The sequence below is a fragment of the Myodes glareolus genome, chromosome 5 (genome assembly GCF_982192425.1).
Source record: "Myodes glareolus chromosome 5, mMyoGla1.1, whole genome shotgun sequence".
Lineage (NCBI taxonomy): Eukaryota > Metazoa > Chordata > Mammalia > Rodentia > Cricetidae > Myodes > Myodes glareolus.
In genome coordinates, this window is record NC_142030.1 from 63,165,325 (window position 1) to 63,184,069 (window position 18,745).

The following is an 18,745-nucleotide window of genomic DNA, read 5'->3' on the forward strand; positions in this document are numbered from 1 at the left end:
CAACCATCTGGGGAAAATACACACACAAACACACACACAAACACACGAAGCAAACAGGCTTCTAAGGATAATAATAAAGCAAAAACAAACACATTGGAATCGGACAAAAGGAGCAAACTGAAGGAGAACAGTGCCAAGAGAAGGCACAGAAACAGACTCAGTCACACACTCAGAATCCAATAAAACACTAAACTACCCAGTTGGTAGTGTCACATGCTTTTAGTTACAAGACTCAGGAGGCACAGGCAAATGGGTCTCTGAGTTTGAGGCCAGCCTGATCTACAGAGGGAGTTCCAGGACAGCCAGGGTTACACAGAAAAACCCTGTCTCGGGGGGAAAAAACAAAACAAAACAAAACAAAACAAACAAACAAAAAAAACCCACTAAACTGGAAACCATAATATATTTGCAAAGGACCTGGTGCAGACCCAGTGTGCCTGCTTCAGTCTCTGCAAGTTCATATGAGCTTTGGTCGCTCATTCTCTGTGTAATATCTGGTTGTAGGTCTCTGTTACCCCTATCTGTTGCAGAAAGAAGAAGCTTCTCCAATGCTGGATGAGTTAGACACTGATGTATGAGTTTAACAGAATGTTACTAACAGGACAATGTCTCCACTACAGCCGAGCAACCCTACCATGGTAGGCACTGAGAAGTGCACCATAGCTGAATTGCAAGACAAAGATCTTAAAACAGCCTTTACGAATATGATAGAGGTCTCTAAAGAGGAAATGAATAAATCCCTTAAAGAAATCTATGAAAACGCAACAGTGGAGGGGAATTGATAAAAATAGTTCAAGATCTAAAAGTGGAAATAAAATCAATAATAATTAATTTTTAAAAAAAATCTGAGGGAAATCTGGAAATGAAAAATTGAGGAACTTAAAAAGGAACCTCAGAGGCAAGTCTCATCAACAGAATAAATAACCTAAATCAGAAACACCAGATTTTATATATGTTTATTTGATTAAGCTGGATACTTTTATGTTAACAATTCAGCATCTTCTACAGCATTTATACATAACAGGACCACAGTGATATATGGACACACAAGCACATAACCATGGCTCACCCCATGACCACTGCTGCGTTTCAGATCCACCCGGGCAACTCCAAAGGCACCATGAGAAAACAGGTGCTACATTTCCTCCACTGTCCCACTTGGAATAGCAACTCAGAAAGTAACTGAAAGGGTTTATAATGCATCACTTAGAGTCCATACTAGAATTCACTCAATTTGAAAAATTGCCAGTTCTGTCATATAGGCCAACACACCAATAAGGTATTTATGACACAGAATCTGTAAAAGAAAAAAAAAGAAAAAATTTTAAAATTAAGATAGTATTATGACAAAGCAATTTGATATTGGGTTTTTTTTTCTGTTTTATTTTTGCCATGGCTTTTGTTGATTTTACTTATTTAATTACATAGTTGTATGTGTAGGTATACGCACATGAATCCAAGTGCCAGAAGAGGCCAGAGGCATTGCTCTCCCAGAGCTGGATTTACAGGTAGTTGTGAACTGCCTGGCATGGGTGCTGGGAGAGCAATGCAGTTCTCCACCAGCCGAGCCTGGTTAAAACCAATTTTAAAAGGCCAGTCCTTCTGGAGCTAAGTTACAGGTAGTTGTGATCTACTCAGTATGAGTACTAGGAACTAGACTCTCAGGTTCTCTGCAAGAACAGTACATGCTCTTAATCACTAAGCCATCTCTCCAGTCCTCATTTTAGTTTTTTTGAGACAGGGTGTGAAGTAGTCAGTGCCAGCTTTGCGCTCCCTATGTTGCCAAGGATGACCTTGAACTATTGATCCTCCTGCCTCTACCCACAAGTGCTAGAATTAGAAGCATATCCCACTATATTAAGTTCCTTTTGTTTTTAATCCTTAGTTCTTCTCATCAAAATTACTTCCAGCTTATTGTTTCATTTTGACCTCTAGTTTAAAAATGTGAGTTATTCAGTACTCAGTTCAAATAGTGACTCCTTTCCTTCTTATAAGAAATTATTTGTTTTGTGCCTTTGTGGATGTGTGTGCATGCCACAGCACGTGTGTAAGTCAGAAGCTAACTTTCAGGAGTCAGTTCTCTCCTTCCAACATGTGGGATCCAGGAACCAAATTCAGGTCATCCTACTGGGTCTGCAGTAAACGTCCTCACCCACTGAGCCATACCATACCCACAAGGCCAGCCCCATACATCCTTTTCTTTCTGGTCTATCTTGAATGTGTCACTTAAATTTATGCTGGCCTTGATTTCCTTGTTTTAAAATAAAACATAGACTAAATATACAGTGTAGTTCTAAAATATAGAATTAATATCTACTAGTCACAGAAAGACAAACATGGTATGCTTTCATTCATCTGTAAAAGCTAAGAACATTGATCCCAATGAGTAGCGGTACACACCTATAATACCAATACTTTTGAGGGGAGGCAGGAGGATTGGGAATTCAACATCATCTTCAGCTAATGAGTTCAAGGCTAGCCTGGGCTACATGAAGCCTTTCCTCAAAACAAAACAAATCTCATAGAAGAAAATAGTGGTCACCAACAGCTAAGAGATGGGGTGGGGTTACATAATAGGTAGCAAAATACACCCAGTCGGGAGGAATTAGTTCTAATGCTTTTATAGCACAGTTTTATAGACTACAGTCTATAATTTCTGAACTATTTCAAAGTATTAGGATAAGATAGAGATAGGAGTGCTAATTACTATAACTCACTTTTTCTGTGCCATACCATGCAGATAAGTATGTACAAATATGACAGAAAGAGGGTATGTAGCTCAGTGGCTGAGTACTTGCCTAGTGTTCAAGACACTATGTTGAATTCCTACCATACACACACAAAAGGACAAAACACATCAAAAATTTAAAAGTAGAAAGAAAAGGTAGAATTAAACTCTGTTAAGAGCATTAACAATGACAAAGTAATAGCAAACAGTCCCTGGATGTATACAGAAACATGTATTTAAATATGTCTCAAGAGGGCTGGAGTGGCTAAGAGCACTGGCTGCTGTTCCAGAGGACCCAGATTCAATTCCCAGCACCCACATGACAGCTCATGACCAAACTCCAGTTTCAGTGGATCCAAAGGTTTTGTCTTCTGTCCTCTATGGGTACTGGGCATGGCACACACACATGGTGCATAGAGACATACATGCAGGCAAAACACCCATGTGCAGAAATAAAAATTTGCACACACACACACACACACATCTTAGGAGCCAACTATTTGTTTCTCTATAGAACATAAAAACCATTTCTCTGTGACTTTCTGTCTAATAGTAATTTTAAAAAAGTCTAAAAGGCAAAGAAGATATTCTGTCATTGGCTATAATCTTATCCCACACATAAAATGCTGTTACTTTAATAATTACTTCAAAATTTGTCAATTTTGAAAATTTCGGTTGCTTGAGGGTAGTTCACATTATTCAGCTCTATAGTGCACAGCACACAGTACCCTTCCTCTTTCAGACTGGCTCGAGGTGGTCAGAGGCACTGGTAGTACTATGCAGTGAAGTGTATTTCCCCATGTAAAAATATAATCACAACACATATAGAAAACACAAGAAGGAATTTAATTAGATGTATTCAAACTAACCTTTATTTTCCCATCAGTGTGTGCTGAAGCTACAGATGTCGAGACACGAACCAATCTTGTGGCTGATAAGTGAATTTTGAAATGCCTGTGGAAGTGTGAATAAAGGCAGTCCATAAATAAGTCAACTTCCTCCTGGGTAATCTCCCCAGGTGTTTTGTGGACACTGTCCCATAAAGCTTTTGCATCCTCTGGATGAATTGCATAAGAAATATCCAAGCTTTGAGGGCTACAGGGCACAGACCAAAAAAATTCAGTGGTAGCCGTGTAATGGTCCATTTCACAAGCAGTCCACATGGCAGCCATCCAGGAAAGATTAAATGCACTGATTGCTAAAGGACTGAAGCAACAGTCAAAAGTCTTCTGAAACCAGCCTCCAATCAAGGATGTATTGGCCTCTGCTCCATTTGCAAGGAACAAGGGTAGACAGGTGAAGTCTTCGGAAGCAGTCTCCAGAAGACTATCTCCAAACACACAGCAGAACCAACCAGTCCATAGCACTTTACCCTCTCTCTGCTCACGTGATGACTGAGACTTTGAGAAAATCTACAAGGGAAAGTAAAACAAGTTCATTAAGTTCAAAATACCATTTGCTCCTAAATTTTATCTTCTCAAAAATTAGTAAGTATATTAGAAACAAGGCCAAGCATGGTGGCACATGCCCATAATTCCAGGTTGAATCAGGAAGACAAGGAGTTCAAGGTCAGCCTTGGTTGCAGGACAAGTCTGAGGCTAGCCTAGTCTATGGGATACTGTCCCAAATGAGAGAGAGAGAGACAGAGAGACAGAGAGACAGAGAGAACAGAACTGTTGTAGGGGTAACCAACCACTTCCGATTAGAGGCCTGCTCCACAGGAAGTTCATGTATGGGACTATAAACATAGGCTCTAGTGGGCAAAGTGCTTCTGTTTTATTGCTTAATGGACATAAAGTCCCCACCAAATTGCCTTCTAAAAATATTTATGTTGTGCTCATATGAATAAATACTGCTGTCACCTTTGATCAGAGAAGTTTCTTTTTATTATGGGCCACAGTTACCACAGACGCTTACAACTGGCCAGTGCTGAGAGTAAGTGGAGATTAAATAGACCTATATCACTCCTAACCCTGGGGGAATAGCACACATAGGCAGGTAGGGCCAGAGGAAGAGGTGGAAGTGATATGGCATGCTGTCTTCTGGGCAGGACCTAGTACTGCACTCTTGAATTCTCAGCAGCTGGGATTACCTGCAGAAGATTGGGTTCATAAACATTCTGACTTGAAAGAGGGAGAAACTCACAAGCCCCACTCACCCCTGAGGATATATAGGCAGTTAATGGTTTTCATTAGTGGAAAAGCCACTGGAGGTGCCTATGTGGCAATAAATAACCCCTCAGCCATGTTCCTGTAAGCAGCCCAAATTAAACTCCTGGAAAGTAGGAGAACTAGTTGGAAAGAGGAGGGAGAACAGCAGGAGTGGGAGGACAAAGGGATAATGATCAAAATACATCATACACATGTATGAAAATCATTATAAATTATAAGTAATTTACATGTGCTAATAAAAACACATTTTTAAACAAGAACACAAAGTAAGAACCCAAAACAAAGTGCTGGATTACATGTGTGAGTCACCATGTCTGGCTCCTTTTTTAAAATACTGTCCTTTTTTAAACACTGTCTCTCTTCCCTAATATCTGTAATTAAATATGTATTAAAACTGATTCTTAATAAACTCCAACTTTGCTTCATAAAAAAACTAAAAGTAATAACAATAGTTGATACAAAATCACAAAGAGGAGCTTTTCTAATCATTATTAGGGCTTATCAAAATAATGACTTTTGGCCAATATTTTTCTATACTACAGATAAAGTAGATGACAAGATCTCGCCAAAAATCAAATTAGGAAACCCTTATATGGTACATTCAGGTACAATATCTTGGGGAAGAAAAATAACAACTCAACTCTAGAAGGGGCTACACGAGTTCACCACACCAACAGCTTACATTTTGCCATTCCCACAGCAGCTCTTTCCATCAGCTTAAACTGTTCCATACAGTTCCCATCCACTGCATCGCCTTCTTCGTTATGGGCATGTAAGACAAATAAAACCTAATCTCTCTTCTATAGGAAAAGCCCTTCAGACATCTGCTGGTCTATAACACATACATGGTCAAATTCAAGGTCTCCACTGCCTTCAACCCATTCTTCCTAGGACATACACTCACAAGATTCTTCTCTGAACTTCTTATGCATAAGAGCCATCTAAAAGTGAATATGTTTATTTCAGAGAAGTTTACACACAAGGCCCTAAGAAACAAACTCTATGAAAAAGTATGTAATGTATACAAGGCTCTAGGTCAGGAAAAAAAAAAAAAACCTGATTAGATCACCATCTTTGACCTAGATTGTACTATTAATATAACTAAGATTACAGACCTCTAGTTTTTAGTTGACAGCTTTAAAGAAAATGCCCAGGGCTGAAGAGATGGCTCAGCAGTGAAGAGCACTTGTTGCTCTTGCAGAAGACCAGGTTTGAGTGCCAGCACCCACATGGAGGTTCACAACCATCCATAATTTCAGTTCCAAGGGATCTGATAGCCTCTTCTGACCTCCAAGGGCACCAAGCACACATGTAGTCAGACATACATACAGGCAAAATACACATAAAATAAAATTAACAAATCTAATTAAAATTTAAGGCCTAATACATTCATTTTTGCTATTATATGTAAAATGTAAAACTCCCCTCAACCACGATTAATCAGTAAATTTATTTCTACCAAATTTAAAGTTCTTTCATTCTGGTCCACTGTGCAAATTTGTTCAAGATAGTTTAAAATCTTATTTTCCCAAAGAATCAAATTTCCCATTGTGAATTACATAGCAAACATACCTTCAAAACATTCATGATAGTTTTTGTTAAAGTACTAAACCAGGGCAACATTTAAATCATTGCTCCATCATAGCTTTTGTTTTTCAAGGCAGGATTTTGTTGTAAAATATTTGTTTAATGATGTAAAAATGTGTTGCATTCTTTTATGTTACATTTGTTTAATTCTGTAAAGCTGTGTTACTTTGGCTGTCTAAAACACTTGACTGGTCTAATAAAGAGCTGAATGTCCAATAGCTAGGCAGGAGAGAGAAATAGGTGGGGCTGGCAGACAAAGAGAACAAATAAGAGGAAAGAGAGGGAAGAGAAAGGAACAAGAAAAGGAAAGGATGACGCCGGGAGCCAGCCACCAGCCACCCAAGCATCCAGCCACCCAGCCAGTCATGAGTAAGAAGGAAAGAGAGGTACATAGAACAGAGAAAGGTAAAAGCCCAGAGGCAAAAGGTAGATGGAATTAAGCTAGCTAGAAACAAGCCAAGTTAAGGTCAGGCATTCATAACTAAGTAAAAGTCTCTGTGTATTTATTGGGTGGTGGGCCTTCAAAGATAAAAATAACCTGGAACTTGCTCTGTAAACCAGGCTGGCCTTGAACTCAGAGATCTACCTGTCTCTACATTCCAAGTGCTGGGATTAAAGACACGCACCACTATCACCTGACCCCAATGTATTATAAAGGATCATTTAGTTTCTTTTATCATATCTCCTTATTCAAGAGACTATAAAGGAGTTAAACACCTTCGAGACCAAATGTACCATACGTATTACACTTTCACGACCTAAGTAGGTCTTGTAGGCTTATCAAGAAATGAGATTTTGAAACCCATTGCTTTCTAAAGTAGCTGCAAAATTTTTCCGCATTGAATGAGGGTTCCAAGTTCTCTACACTTTCAGGCACATTTATTATTATTATTTTGCTTTGTTTTTGAGACTGGCTATACTGGAAGCCACTACATAGACCAGGATAGCCTCAAACTCAAAGACCTATCTGCTTGCCTCTGCCTCTCAAATGCTGAGACTGAAGGCATGCATCACCATGCCCGGCTGTATAATTTTGGTGGTTTTTTTTGTTTGTTTGTTTGTTTGTTTGGCAAAATCATTTCTTTATTGATATTAAGTAACTAAATAGATTTAATAATAACATGGCATAGTTATCCTTAGCTATGGGCATCTTTATCACTAATCTAATCTACAAAGCTTATGCATGAAGAAAATACAAAAAATAAAACAACTTAAGCTTTACAAAATAAAAAAAAAGTGAGAAAAACCATTACAATGGAGAAATTTCGGTCTCTATATGATAATATGCTAAACATTTTGAAAATGGAACGATTAAATGAGAGGATATCTAATTTAGATGGGACTTATGTAATATCAATTGTAAACATCAGCTTTTATCATTTTCGTCTTATCATTAATAGTTGGTTAATCTGAGTGCTAAGATACAGGCCTTAGGAAAAACAAATAAATCAGAGACATTCAAATCCAGACAGAAGAATTTCATGGAGAGTCAGCACTGCATTATAAGAATAGAGAGGAACAGCCTAAGGTTTTCAAACAACCAACCTTAATATATCCAGTAACCTTAAAGGAATTGCCAAATGGCAGAGGCTCTGTTACAGCTAACTGGACTCCTGTGCCAATGTTAGATTTAAGGAGATTCAAGGAAGCAACAGTCTCATATGGCAAGCATTCACCTTTTGTGAAACAAAAGTTAAACTCATGGTCAGTTTGTAATACAATTATCCCTAACAACTGGATAGATTTGGTTAAAGGTGTTTTAAAGTCTGGTCCATAATTATAATGGAGTGTCTGGTTCTGAGAAGAGGATAAGATTATTGAACAATGGAGTAAAGCCACAGGTAGGGAAATCTCCCAAGATTAAATTCTTGGAGGAGAATATTATGGAAAGGCAGGCTATATATGATGACCACATCCTGGTTTTAGACCACACAGCAGCTTTGAATGCTTGAGACAGAACTGAAGAAATAGGAAAGAAAATTGAGTCATTTACTAAAGCTATACAGGGCCCAAAGGAAGCCTTTATGGATTTCTTACAAAGACTGACTTTAACAGTAAATTAAAGAACATAATGCCTACTGTAAGAAACCATACTGCTGTAGATAATAGAATAGCTATAGAAAAGAGAACAAAAAATTCAAGACAAATTATAAAGCAAGTATTTCTGCAAATTTCTATAAATGAACAAATACCAAAATTAAAAATATGAATAAATAAGGTCATTGAAGGTCTGGCAGACACTAGTGCAGATGTAACAATAATTTCATCAGAATCTTATTATCCAAATTCCGGATGTAAATGTTCAGTTTTTAAGGACTGGAACTTTATCTTAGCTACAGCAGAGCACAAGATGGGTCGAATGTGTAGGGTCAGAAGAACAGAGAGGACTAGTAAAACAATATGGGGCTAACTTTGTGAGAAGACAAGATTTGTTATAGCAATGGAAGTCAGATTAACATTCCCCCAATCTTAGAAACAAACTATAAATTAATGTATGTTTCTGTGAAAATTATTAGAAGGTTTTATAAAGAACAGTCACTGACCATTCAGGTTGTATAAGAACAGGGCACAACACCTGCTATTTCAAAGATACCAACAGCCTTACCTTTAAAATGGTTAACAGACAAACTTTATGGGATAAGTAATGGTCTTTAACAAAAGAGAAACTACAGGCTTTAGAACAGCTGGTACAGGAGCAGCTAGATGCTCAGCATATTGAAAAATCAACCAGCCCCTGAAATTCTTCTGTAATTGTTGTTAAAAGGAAATCTAGAAAATGGAGAATGGTGACAGATATAAGAGCTGTTAATAGTCAACCTATGGGCTCTCTCCTTTTCTAAACCCAAGCATGCTTATTAAAAGTGAAATCCAAAATCTCTGTCTCATGTCAGAAGAGTCACCTGATATAAAACAGAAGAAAAACAAAATTTTAAGGATTATTTTAGTGCTAGTAATCTCATAATCTTTTAGTTTTATATTGGCTCTTTAACAGCATTTCTTAAGGTATAAAATTTATAAGATATATATGTGTGTGTTATATATATGTAAAACTTTTTATCTTGCCGGGTGGTGATGGCACACACCTTTAATCCCAGCACTCAGGAAACAGAGGCAGGCAGATCTCTGTGAGTTCGAGGCCAGCCTGGTCTACAAGACCTAGTTCCAGGACAGGCTCCAAAGCTACAGAGAAACTCTATCTCAAAAAACCAAAAAAAATAAATTAAAAAAAACTTTTTGTCTTGATATTAATGGTCATATAGAGTACTAATATTAGAAAAAGGTTTTTTCTACCTTCCTATACATGGTTTCGGGTTTGTGTCTCTATCAGTTTCCTGCAGTGAATTATGAGCCTAACAGGGAGCTTTGAAGTCTTCATGAGGAGGATGGGCCACCACAACAACAATTCTTCCAGGACTATGATAACACCACTAAACTGAAAAACAACTCCTAAAGATTGGCTGTGGACTACAATATGTTCAGGACAATTTTGAGGTGGCTAACTGAGAAGATCCAGCCTTACAAACTACTCTAGCTACGACTTAAGATAAACCCTGCACTTTCCCATTACTCAGAGACCGAACAACAAATGATAAAGCTACCCCTCTCAGGACTTGACAATTAACCAAAAATTTTCTTTTCAGGATTCTCTAAAATTGCTGTCATACACCCCCCCCCCCCAGACAGCAGAAAGTAAATTTAAGAATATGACAGGGGTTGGAGAGATGGCTCAGTGGTTAAGAGTACCACCTGCTCTTCCAAAGGTCTTGAGTTCAATTCCCAGCAACCACATGGTGGCTCACAACCATCTGTGTAATGAGATCTGGTGTCCTCTTCTGGCCTGCAGGCAGAGCACTGAGAATACTGTATACATAATAAATAAATAAAACTAAAAAAAAAAGAAAAAGAAACTTTCACTTTTGGGGCTGGAAAGATGGCTCAGTGGTTAAGAGGATTTCTTAGAGGTAAGAGCTCTCTAGTGGCTGGCTGCTTTGCTTTTCTAATCTTCAGGTTGAACCCCAATATCTGTCTCTGGGTTTTTATTATTCTTGCTACATTTAATTTCCATTTTCAAAGGTTAAGATTAGTTCATCTGAGTTGGGCACAGTCACACAAACTTTTAGTCCCAGAAAGTAGAAGCCAGAGACAGTCAGATCTCTCTGAGTTCCAGACCAGCCAGTGCTAAACAGGAAGACCTTGTGTCAAGAAAAAGAAAGAAAAGTGGGGGAGAGGCAAATGTGGCAGGGTGTGGCAGGATACACTTTTAATTTTGAACTCAAGATGATCTCAAGAGGATCTCTGAGTTCCAGGACCTTCTGGTCAATACAGAAAGTTCTAAGTCAGCAAATCCAAGGCTATATAGTAAGACTCTGTCTCAAAAACAAAAGCAAATCTCTTAACTAATCAAAAGGTAGGTTTTCCTGCACAATTTACAGGAAAAGATATGAAGCACTGTATTTCTGAGAGTCACATGGCATCACGTACCATATGGGATGATATAATGCCATAATTTTATTAATTTTTTTCTTCTAGGAGCTAAAACCTAAAAAAAAAAAAAAAGATTCAATGAATAATAGTGTGTTAGTTTTCAGTTACCTTGCTACAGCTACAGCTGTAGGGGCATTTCACTTGTATTTTAATAAATAAAATTTGCCTGTGTATCACAGAAAAATAAAACAGCCACACTGGTCAGCCTTATAGACCAGGCAGCAGTAACACACACCTTTAATCCCAGTAGCCACAATAACACACACATTTAATCCCAGGAGCCACACTAGCTCTCGCCATAGATACCAGGTGGCAGTTGTGCACACCTTTAATCCCAGTCCTAGAGAGGAATATAAAATGGAAAGAGACAGCTCTCAGTCTCATTCTAAGGTTTCCTGGAGGCAGGATCGCTATTTTGCACTGAGGCAGTGGTAAGAGCCAGTGACTGGCTGTTTTGCTTTTTGGACCTTCTCTCTCTGGGTTTTTATTAATCGTACTTCATACAGCCACCTGGGAAGAGGGAACATCAATTGAGGCATTTCTCCACCAGACTGGCCTTGTAGACAAGTCTCTGGGGCATTTCTTGATTAATGATTGATAAGGGATTGTGCGCAGATGGGCCTGGATTGTGTAAGAAAGCAAACTGAAAAGGCTGTGGGGAGAATGCTAGTAAGCAGCGTTCCTTCTGGTCTCTGCTTGAGTTCCTGCCTGGGCTTTTCTCACAAAGTGTATGTACTGGAAGGGTATGCCAATTTATAAACTCTTTCCTCTCCAAGTTGCTTTTGGTCAGTGTTTTATCTCAACGGAAAATAAGTAGAAGCCAGGTAGTGGTGGCACACACCTTTAATCCCAGCATTCTGGAGGCAGAGGCAAGTGGATCTCTGTGAGTCCGAAGCCAGCCTAGTCTACAGAGCAAGTTTCAGGATAGACAGGAAGAAACCCTGTCTTGAAAAATAAACAAACAAACAAACAAAAAGAGGAAAGAAAGAAAAGAACTAGAACATTCATCTCTATATCTACAAAAATGTAGAATTCCTAATTATGAGTAATTATCTACAGCCAAAACACAAAGTATGGACAGTTAGATTCCAATTTTAACACTATACTGATTCAGATAAACAAATAGATGTATACCAAAATGTTAAATTATTATTTTTAAAAAGGTATTCTTGTGTGTATGTGAGTGCATGATTCAAGGGTGTGTGTGCCCAGAATGGAATGTAAGATCAGAGGACACCTTTGTGGAAACAGTTCTCTCCTTCCACCTTTGGTTCCAGGTATGGAACTCAGACCTCCAGCCTTGCCCACGTGCCTTAACTTGCTGAGCCATCTTGCAAGCACAAGTTCCTATAACTTCCTTTATACTGCTGTGTGTTTTCTAAAGTCAACATCACATTCCACCCATAAAAAGTTTCCTACACATGTAGGAAACAAATTATGTTAGCTATATCTAATTATTATAATACAAAATAAAAATTTTAAAAAAAAGACAAAACAAAACAAAATACAAGAATTGGACCAGCAAGATGGCTTAGCAAATTAAGGCACTTGGTACTGCAACTAACAACCTGAGTTTTATCCTGAGGATCCTACAAGTTAGAGAGAGCCAATTCCAGTAAGTTCTCCAAATTCCACAAGCACACAGTGGCACCCAATCACATACATATACACATAAAATTAAATAAATACATAAATGTAATCAAAAAACTTTTTATATCTCAAACTTAGGAGTTAAAAATAACAAAAAAAACAGACAAGCAATAAGAAAACACTATAATCTCCTTTACAAACCAACAAAACACAAATTTTTTCCCCTCTGTGAAGCAAATGCTACACACATATTACTATACCTGCACAAGAAAAGCTTCAGGGTCCCTTTGTGTCCCTTTTACTCCAAGTAGAGTCGAGAAAATCACTTTGATGTTGAAGTCTTCTCCCACCTCCACAGCAAGTCCTTTTTGCTTTTCAGCAGCAATAAATGCACTTAGAAGTCTAGAATATTCTTTGAGGTTAGTATAGGAGAATTTATACAGGGGAGTTAAACTATATACAGTCCATTGTTTGTGGAGGAGAAATGCCACCTTCTCAGGATCAATTTCTTCCTAAAACAACAACAACAAAAAATTAAGATAAAAGTATTAAAAAGTAAAAAACATGGATAAAAATTTAATCATAGCAATTTATATATTTAATATAAATTTACTACTTGGTACATGATTCTGTGGTCCTAAGATTAATCTCAAATGGAGCTTGCAGGACTTTATAGGCCATTAAATGATCCTCTGCCTTTGCCTCCCTTCCTGTATGGAAAACTTTTCTACTGAATGTTCAAACAAGACAGTTCTCCATTTCATTCATATCTGTCCTCAGTTCCTATCTAGGAGGCCACTCTAAAGTAAATGTATCAAGCCAAGTCTGTCACTATCTCCTAAGCCTTTCATTTTTATTCATAGTATTTACTATGATCTAGCATTTGCATGCACATGTGCGTGTGTGTGTGTGTGTGTGTTATTTTTCTTGTCTCCCTTTCCAATCAGGGTATAAGCTTGTTGGGGACAGGATTTTATCTATTTTACTGACTCTAGATGCTTGGATATAAATGAATGGCATTTCAGAGAATTTTAATAAATATTTCATAGATGAACACTTATGTTCTACTACATATGTATTTTGAAAATAGTGGTGATGTCACTTAATGGCATAGTGCTTGCCTAGCATGTTCACAGCCTGAGCTTCCACCAGACACCAAAAATATTTCTGAAGGATCTAGTTTGATTAGTCTTGAGTAATTTAAAGAATTATTTGACAGCAAGTTCATTTTCTGCAACAAAGCCTAATTCAGTATAATATATACAACAACACTTGAAAATATATTTGTCTATCCTCTATTAGGACCACAAGTGCCATCGAAAACAAAATAAACCAGTGCACACTATGAAGTCAGTGTGGAGGTTCTGTAAAACACTAAAAGATGACTCAGCTAACCACTCTTGGGTATGTATCCACAGGACTCTGAATAACACACCAGAAAGATACATGCTCAATTTATGTGCATATTAGATTTTTTAAAAAAAAATGAGTTAGACCAGGCTTGCTTTTAATTCTAGCACTCAGGAGGCAGAGATGTAAATCTGCAGGAGTTTGAGGCCAGCCTAGTCTACATAGTGAGCTCCAGGACAGCCAAGGCAAAGGGGAAAAAAATGAAAAAGAAAACGTGGTATAAATACAGAATGAAAAATTTTTAAGCTGTAAAGAAAAATGAAGTCATGACATTTGTAAGAAAATGGACAGAATTAGAGATTGTTATGTTAGGCAAAGTAAGCCAGACTCAGAAAGACAAGTACCTCATGTTTTCTCTAACATTCAGAATTTAGGGGTGTGTGTGTGTGTGTGTCTGTCTGTAGTCATGGAAGTAGAAAAGGGACCATGAGAGGGAAGGAAGAGCTCATAAGGATAGGGATAGTAAGATAAGACAACACACAGAAAGGAGAACTATTTGGGAGGAATAGGATCAGACGGGGCGCGGGGGGAGAGAAGATAGATAACAATGAAGTATAACATACATATGAGCATTCCATGGGGAAATCAGCCAGTTTGTATGCTCACTTAAAAAAATTAATTTAAAACATAAATGTGTGCTAGGCATGGTGGTATACGACTCTTCTGGGGCAGACAGAAAGATCAACCACAAGTTCAAAGCCAAACTGGCCCAGTTTACACAATGAGTTATAAGCTAACATTCTGTTTCAAAGAAACAAAAACAAAAGTAAACAAATGAAAAACAAACAAAAAAACCCCAAGGAGAGTATAAAAGTATTGACAGCCTCAAAGCTCCTAGTTTCCTCCTGAGGAACTTCTGCAGTCCACACTTTCTGACACCCTCTCACAGCTCCAGCTATCTTTTAGAACAAAGGGGCGTGTGGGGGGGGGGGTGTGATTTGAGAACAATGTTTGTCATAGTTACAGCATTCACTGAAATAGTTACATACTTTTCCTTATTAAATAGATGGGAAAATTATATTAAAAAGCACTAAACTAGACATTTCTATCTTTACATAAAATATCTCAGAGGGGTTGGAGAAATGGCAGAAGGGCTGGGTTCAATTCTCAGCATCCACATGATGGTCCAGGTTCTAGGAGCCCAGTGCCTTCTTCTCACTTACTCAGGCACACATGTGGTACAATATATACATGTAGACAAAATAATTCACACTTGAAAGTCACGTAGCTGCACACACATAATCTCAGTTGGCAAGAGGAAGGAAGGAAAGAAGGAAGGAAGGAAGGAAGGAAGGAAGGAAGGAAGGAAGGAAGGAAGGAAGGAAGGAAGGATGGATAAGGTCTCTCAGGCTGATATAGTTCAGGGGTAGAACTAAGCTTAACATATACAAGGCTCTGCATTAAAACCCCAGTAGCCCCACCCTAAACTCCCAAAAAGCTTTCTGGCCGAGAACTATTACTTTCAGTACCAGCACTAGCAATTTCTCTTCAAAACGTCATAAGAAGCAAAACTTGACTCCTAACCCAAAAGGCACTAGACACATATCATGGGCAAGAGGAGAAGGCTACACTGAAGGTACCAAAGAATCAAAGATCCAATGAACTTATCAAAAATGCTAGACAAGAATATAAACTTCAAACATTGGGAAACATAAGAAATACAAAACTGAGGAACATTGCAGTCAAACAGGGGAAAGTATGAGTCTGTATTCTTCAAAAATGCCAATGTAGAATAATATAATAATATAATAATAATATAATAATAGAAGAAAAATATTGAGGAAATGAACTGGATTAATGGAGATTAGGAGGAACAAAAGCTACTGTGGTTAAAATGTGAAATTATTTCCTGAACTGCTCCTCATTACCTGTCAGCTAGAAATCGATATACAATTTATATATCCTTATTCATATATTTTCAATCACTGACTGTCCCAAAGGCAAACAAATCATACCTGCAACTGTGAACACTGGGGTAATTTTCTCCGAGGTGGACTGGGAAAAAATGAACTCTGCCTCCTGACCGATTCCAGCCGTTTCTGCAGAGGGGTGGCACCTATAAAATAGTCTTTCAGATTTGAGGTCCTTCGTCTAGAAGTTGGTCCAGGTGAATTATAAGAATCCATAGTCTGCAATAAGAAAAAAAAAGTAATTCTAGAATTCTAAGCACTAAAATAATTCCTGCACATTGCTCTACAGGAATGTCCAACTCTGTTTCCTTCCCATTCCCACCTTTTCCACAACATCCTCTTAGTTCTTGCCTTAGTCACTGCTCTCTTGCTGTGACGAGAAATACCAAAACAAGAACTTTACAGTACAAGCTCTAGAATAAGTCAAATAATGTGATCTATGTGTGGCCAAGGAAAGCTGCAAGACCGCCATGAACGAGGGCACAGCAGGGGCTTCATGATGACCTTGGAGCTGCCTCTAAATCGGCCTGCCCAGTTCAAAAGGAGAGGGAAGACACGAGGTGAGTTTGCATGAGCACATAGAAAGAAAGACAGAACATTTATGCAACTGGCACGGTGGGGGATGGCTCTCTTCCAGGGCCCTTGGAGGCTGGAAGACCCAAGGGAGCAAAGGCTAGTCCTAAGAGAAAAGGCAGCCACCTCACAGTCATCGTCCCCGCCCCCCCCCTTTCCTGAAGGAGGCTGCAAAGCAACAGCAACCAAATGTCCAGGCACTAGACTGACCCCAGATCAACAAAGAGAAAGAAAACCGTGTTCCCAAGCTGGAGCACTGCTAAATCCTGCCGGCTTTGCCACTTAACACTCTCAGCAGCCAGAAAGAGGTGAACTTTCTAGTCAAAAAACTGTAGGGTATCTTTACAGTCATAACTCCAAACCAGCAAGACCCTGTAGCCAAAACTTGACTTGCAAAGGAAATACCTCTACTGTTGCTTTCCAAACCTGCCTGTGTGAGGGATTTCCTTTCTTACCAACCCTCCTTCAGCCAGAAACGTAACAAAACTAAACAGGATATAGAGTCAAGATGGTGCAACTGTCAATGGACCTGTTGATGGACGAACTGAGACTAGAGTCGCTCTCATAACAAGGATGGTCTGGAAAGCAAGATGACCTGCACAAGTACCTCAGGGGGCATGGCCATTTCCTACTCCACAGGAGAGGTATACCACAGAGGAGGGTAAATCACCTGGAAGAGTCAGTTGTCTATATTAGGGGAACAGTAATCTCATGTCATCAGTTCCTCCTCCATCTGCTTTGGCACCTTAGCTTTACCTGGATTCTCAAAACTCCAGGGCTGGCGAGATTCAGCTAGCAAAGGAACTTGCAGCTAAGTGAGATAACCTGAGTTCAATTCCTGAAACCCAAACAGTAGGCGAGAACTGACTTCTGCAAGTTTCCTCTGACACCATACCCACGCCAAAGCACATGTGAACACACATGTACAATGTTTAAGAAATAAAATAAAAACCACCACAGATAGGGATGCAGCATTTAAACAGGCACTTTTCATTTTGTCATAGACATAAAGTATTTCCATGATGTGACCTTGGCCACACTCCTGGTGAGCCTCCTGGTGTGAACTTCACTTAGGTTTAGGTTACAGAATTTTTCTGAGAAGTGTGCTATTTGGGAAAATAATTGCTAAGCATTCACTATTTTCCAAGTTTGTTTGCAATCACTTAACAAATATCAAGCCTTTAACAACTATTCTCATTTTGTTTGGGGGTGTTTTGTTTATAATGACTGTGTAGCTCAGGTTGGCCTAGAACTCACGGCAATTCTCTTGCCTCAGCCTCCCTTATGCTGGGACATATCTGGTACTAGTGGTGCATTTACTCATCAAATGACCCATTATGTAAAGCTACTGTGCTGCCAGTTGACAGAAAAGGAGGGTCCGAAATATTTCCCAAGTCTTAACCCTCTCAGCAGTTCTTTAGTATCCACAGAACATCTCTCGCCAAAACGCCTCTTGTGGCTAGTTCATGAAAAAAGGGCCCCTGAGTTAATCAGTGTAATACTGCCACAACTGTCAATCGACTGTTCCAATACCAAAGCTCACCTGCACGTTAACTCCTCTGGGTTCCCATCTAAATACACAAAAGCAATGCAAAGACAATGACCACACAACAGAGCTCAAGACAGTACATAGCCAGTCCAGGACCCACTCAAAACATCTTACCAAAAATATGTCGTGATGACGTTGTCATCCATTCCGGATTCACGAATCATTCTTCAAGTCTGGCTCCAAGACTACGACGAAAAGGAAATTTTGATTTTTTTTGTTTTCGTGGGGGGAAAAAAAAAAGAAAGAAAGCGACCAAAATGACAGCTCAGAGGGAACCGAAGCAATTCCTGGTGACTTCAGAAGGGACATCAAGGCCAGCGAGGGAACCTGGGCTCCCTCAGACGCGGCCAACACCTGCGACGTCACCTTGGGAGAGACAGTACAGCTTCCCTAGCGGGCGAGCTCTGCGACCCTCACTCCTCGGGAGTTAGCGTCTGCCCACGAAAGACAAGGCGTCCCGGAAGCCCCCTCTCAGAAGCTCCCCTGTGATCGAAAGTAGACTTGAAACCTCCCTTCGCGAACGAAGGCGCAGCCCCGCGAACTCCAAGCCGCCAGTTTAAAATTATTTCCCGACATGCTCTGCGACCGACGCAGACAGCCTCGCCTCTGGCCCGCCGATTTCACGTAAATTAGCAACTGAAGTCGCCATTTTAACTAAGGGCAGGGCTTGTCCCATCAAATTCCCGATTGCGCCGCGTTCCTCTTCCGTCTTACAACCGCTGCGAAGCTTGCTCTCAAATTT

The 18,745-nt window shown here is 39.2% G+C and overlaps 1 protein-coding gene across 1 annotated transcript; it reads right to left on the reverse strand.

The window, feature by feature from the left end:
- Nucleotides 1-939: 939 nt before the first annotated feature.
- Cenpl (centromere protein L) lies at nt 940-18,598 on the reverse strand. Its single transcript, XM_048421372.3, has 6 exons — nt 18,370-18,598; nt 18,118-18,188; nt 15,927-16,100; nt 12,822-13,073; nt 3,598-4,140; nt 940-1,297 (listed from the first exon to the last, which is right to left on the reverse strand). Exons 3-6 carry the CDS (start codon nt 16,095-16,097, stop codon nt 1,226-1,228), a joined length of 1,038 nt encoding a protein of 345 aa, XP_048277329.1. The 5' UTR covers nt 16,098-16,100; nt 18,118-18,188; nt 18,370-18,598; the 3' UTR covers nt 940-1,225.
- Nucleotides 18,599-18,745: the final 147 nt, after the last annotated feature.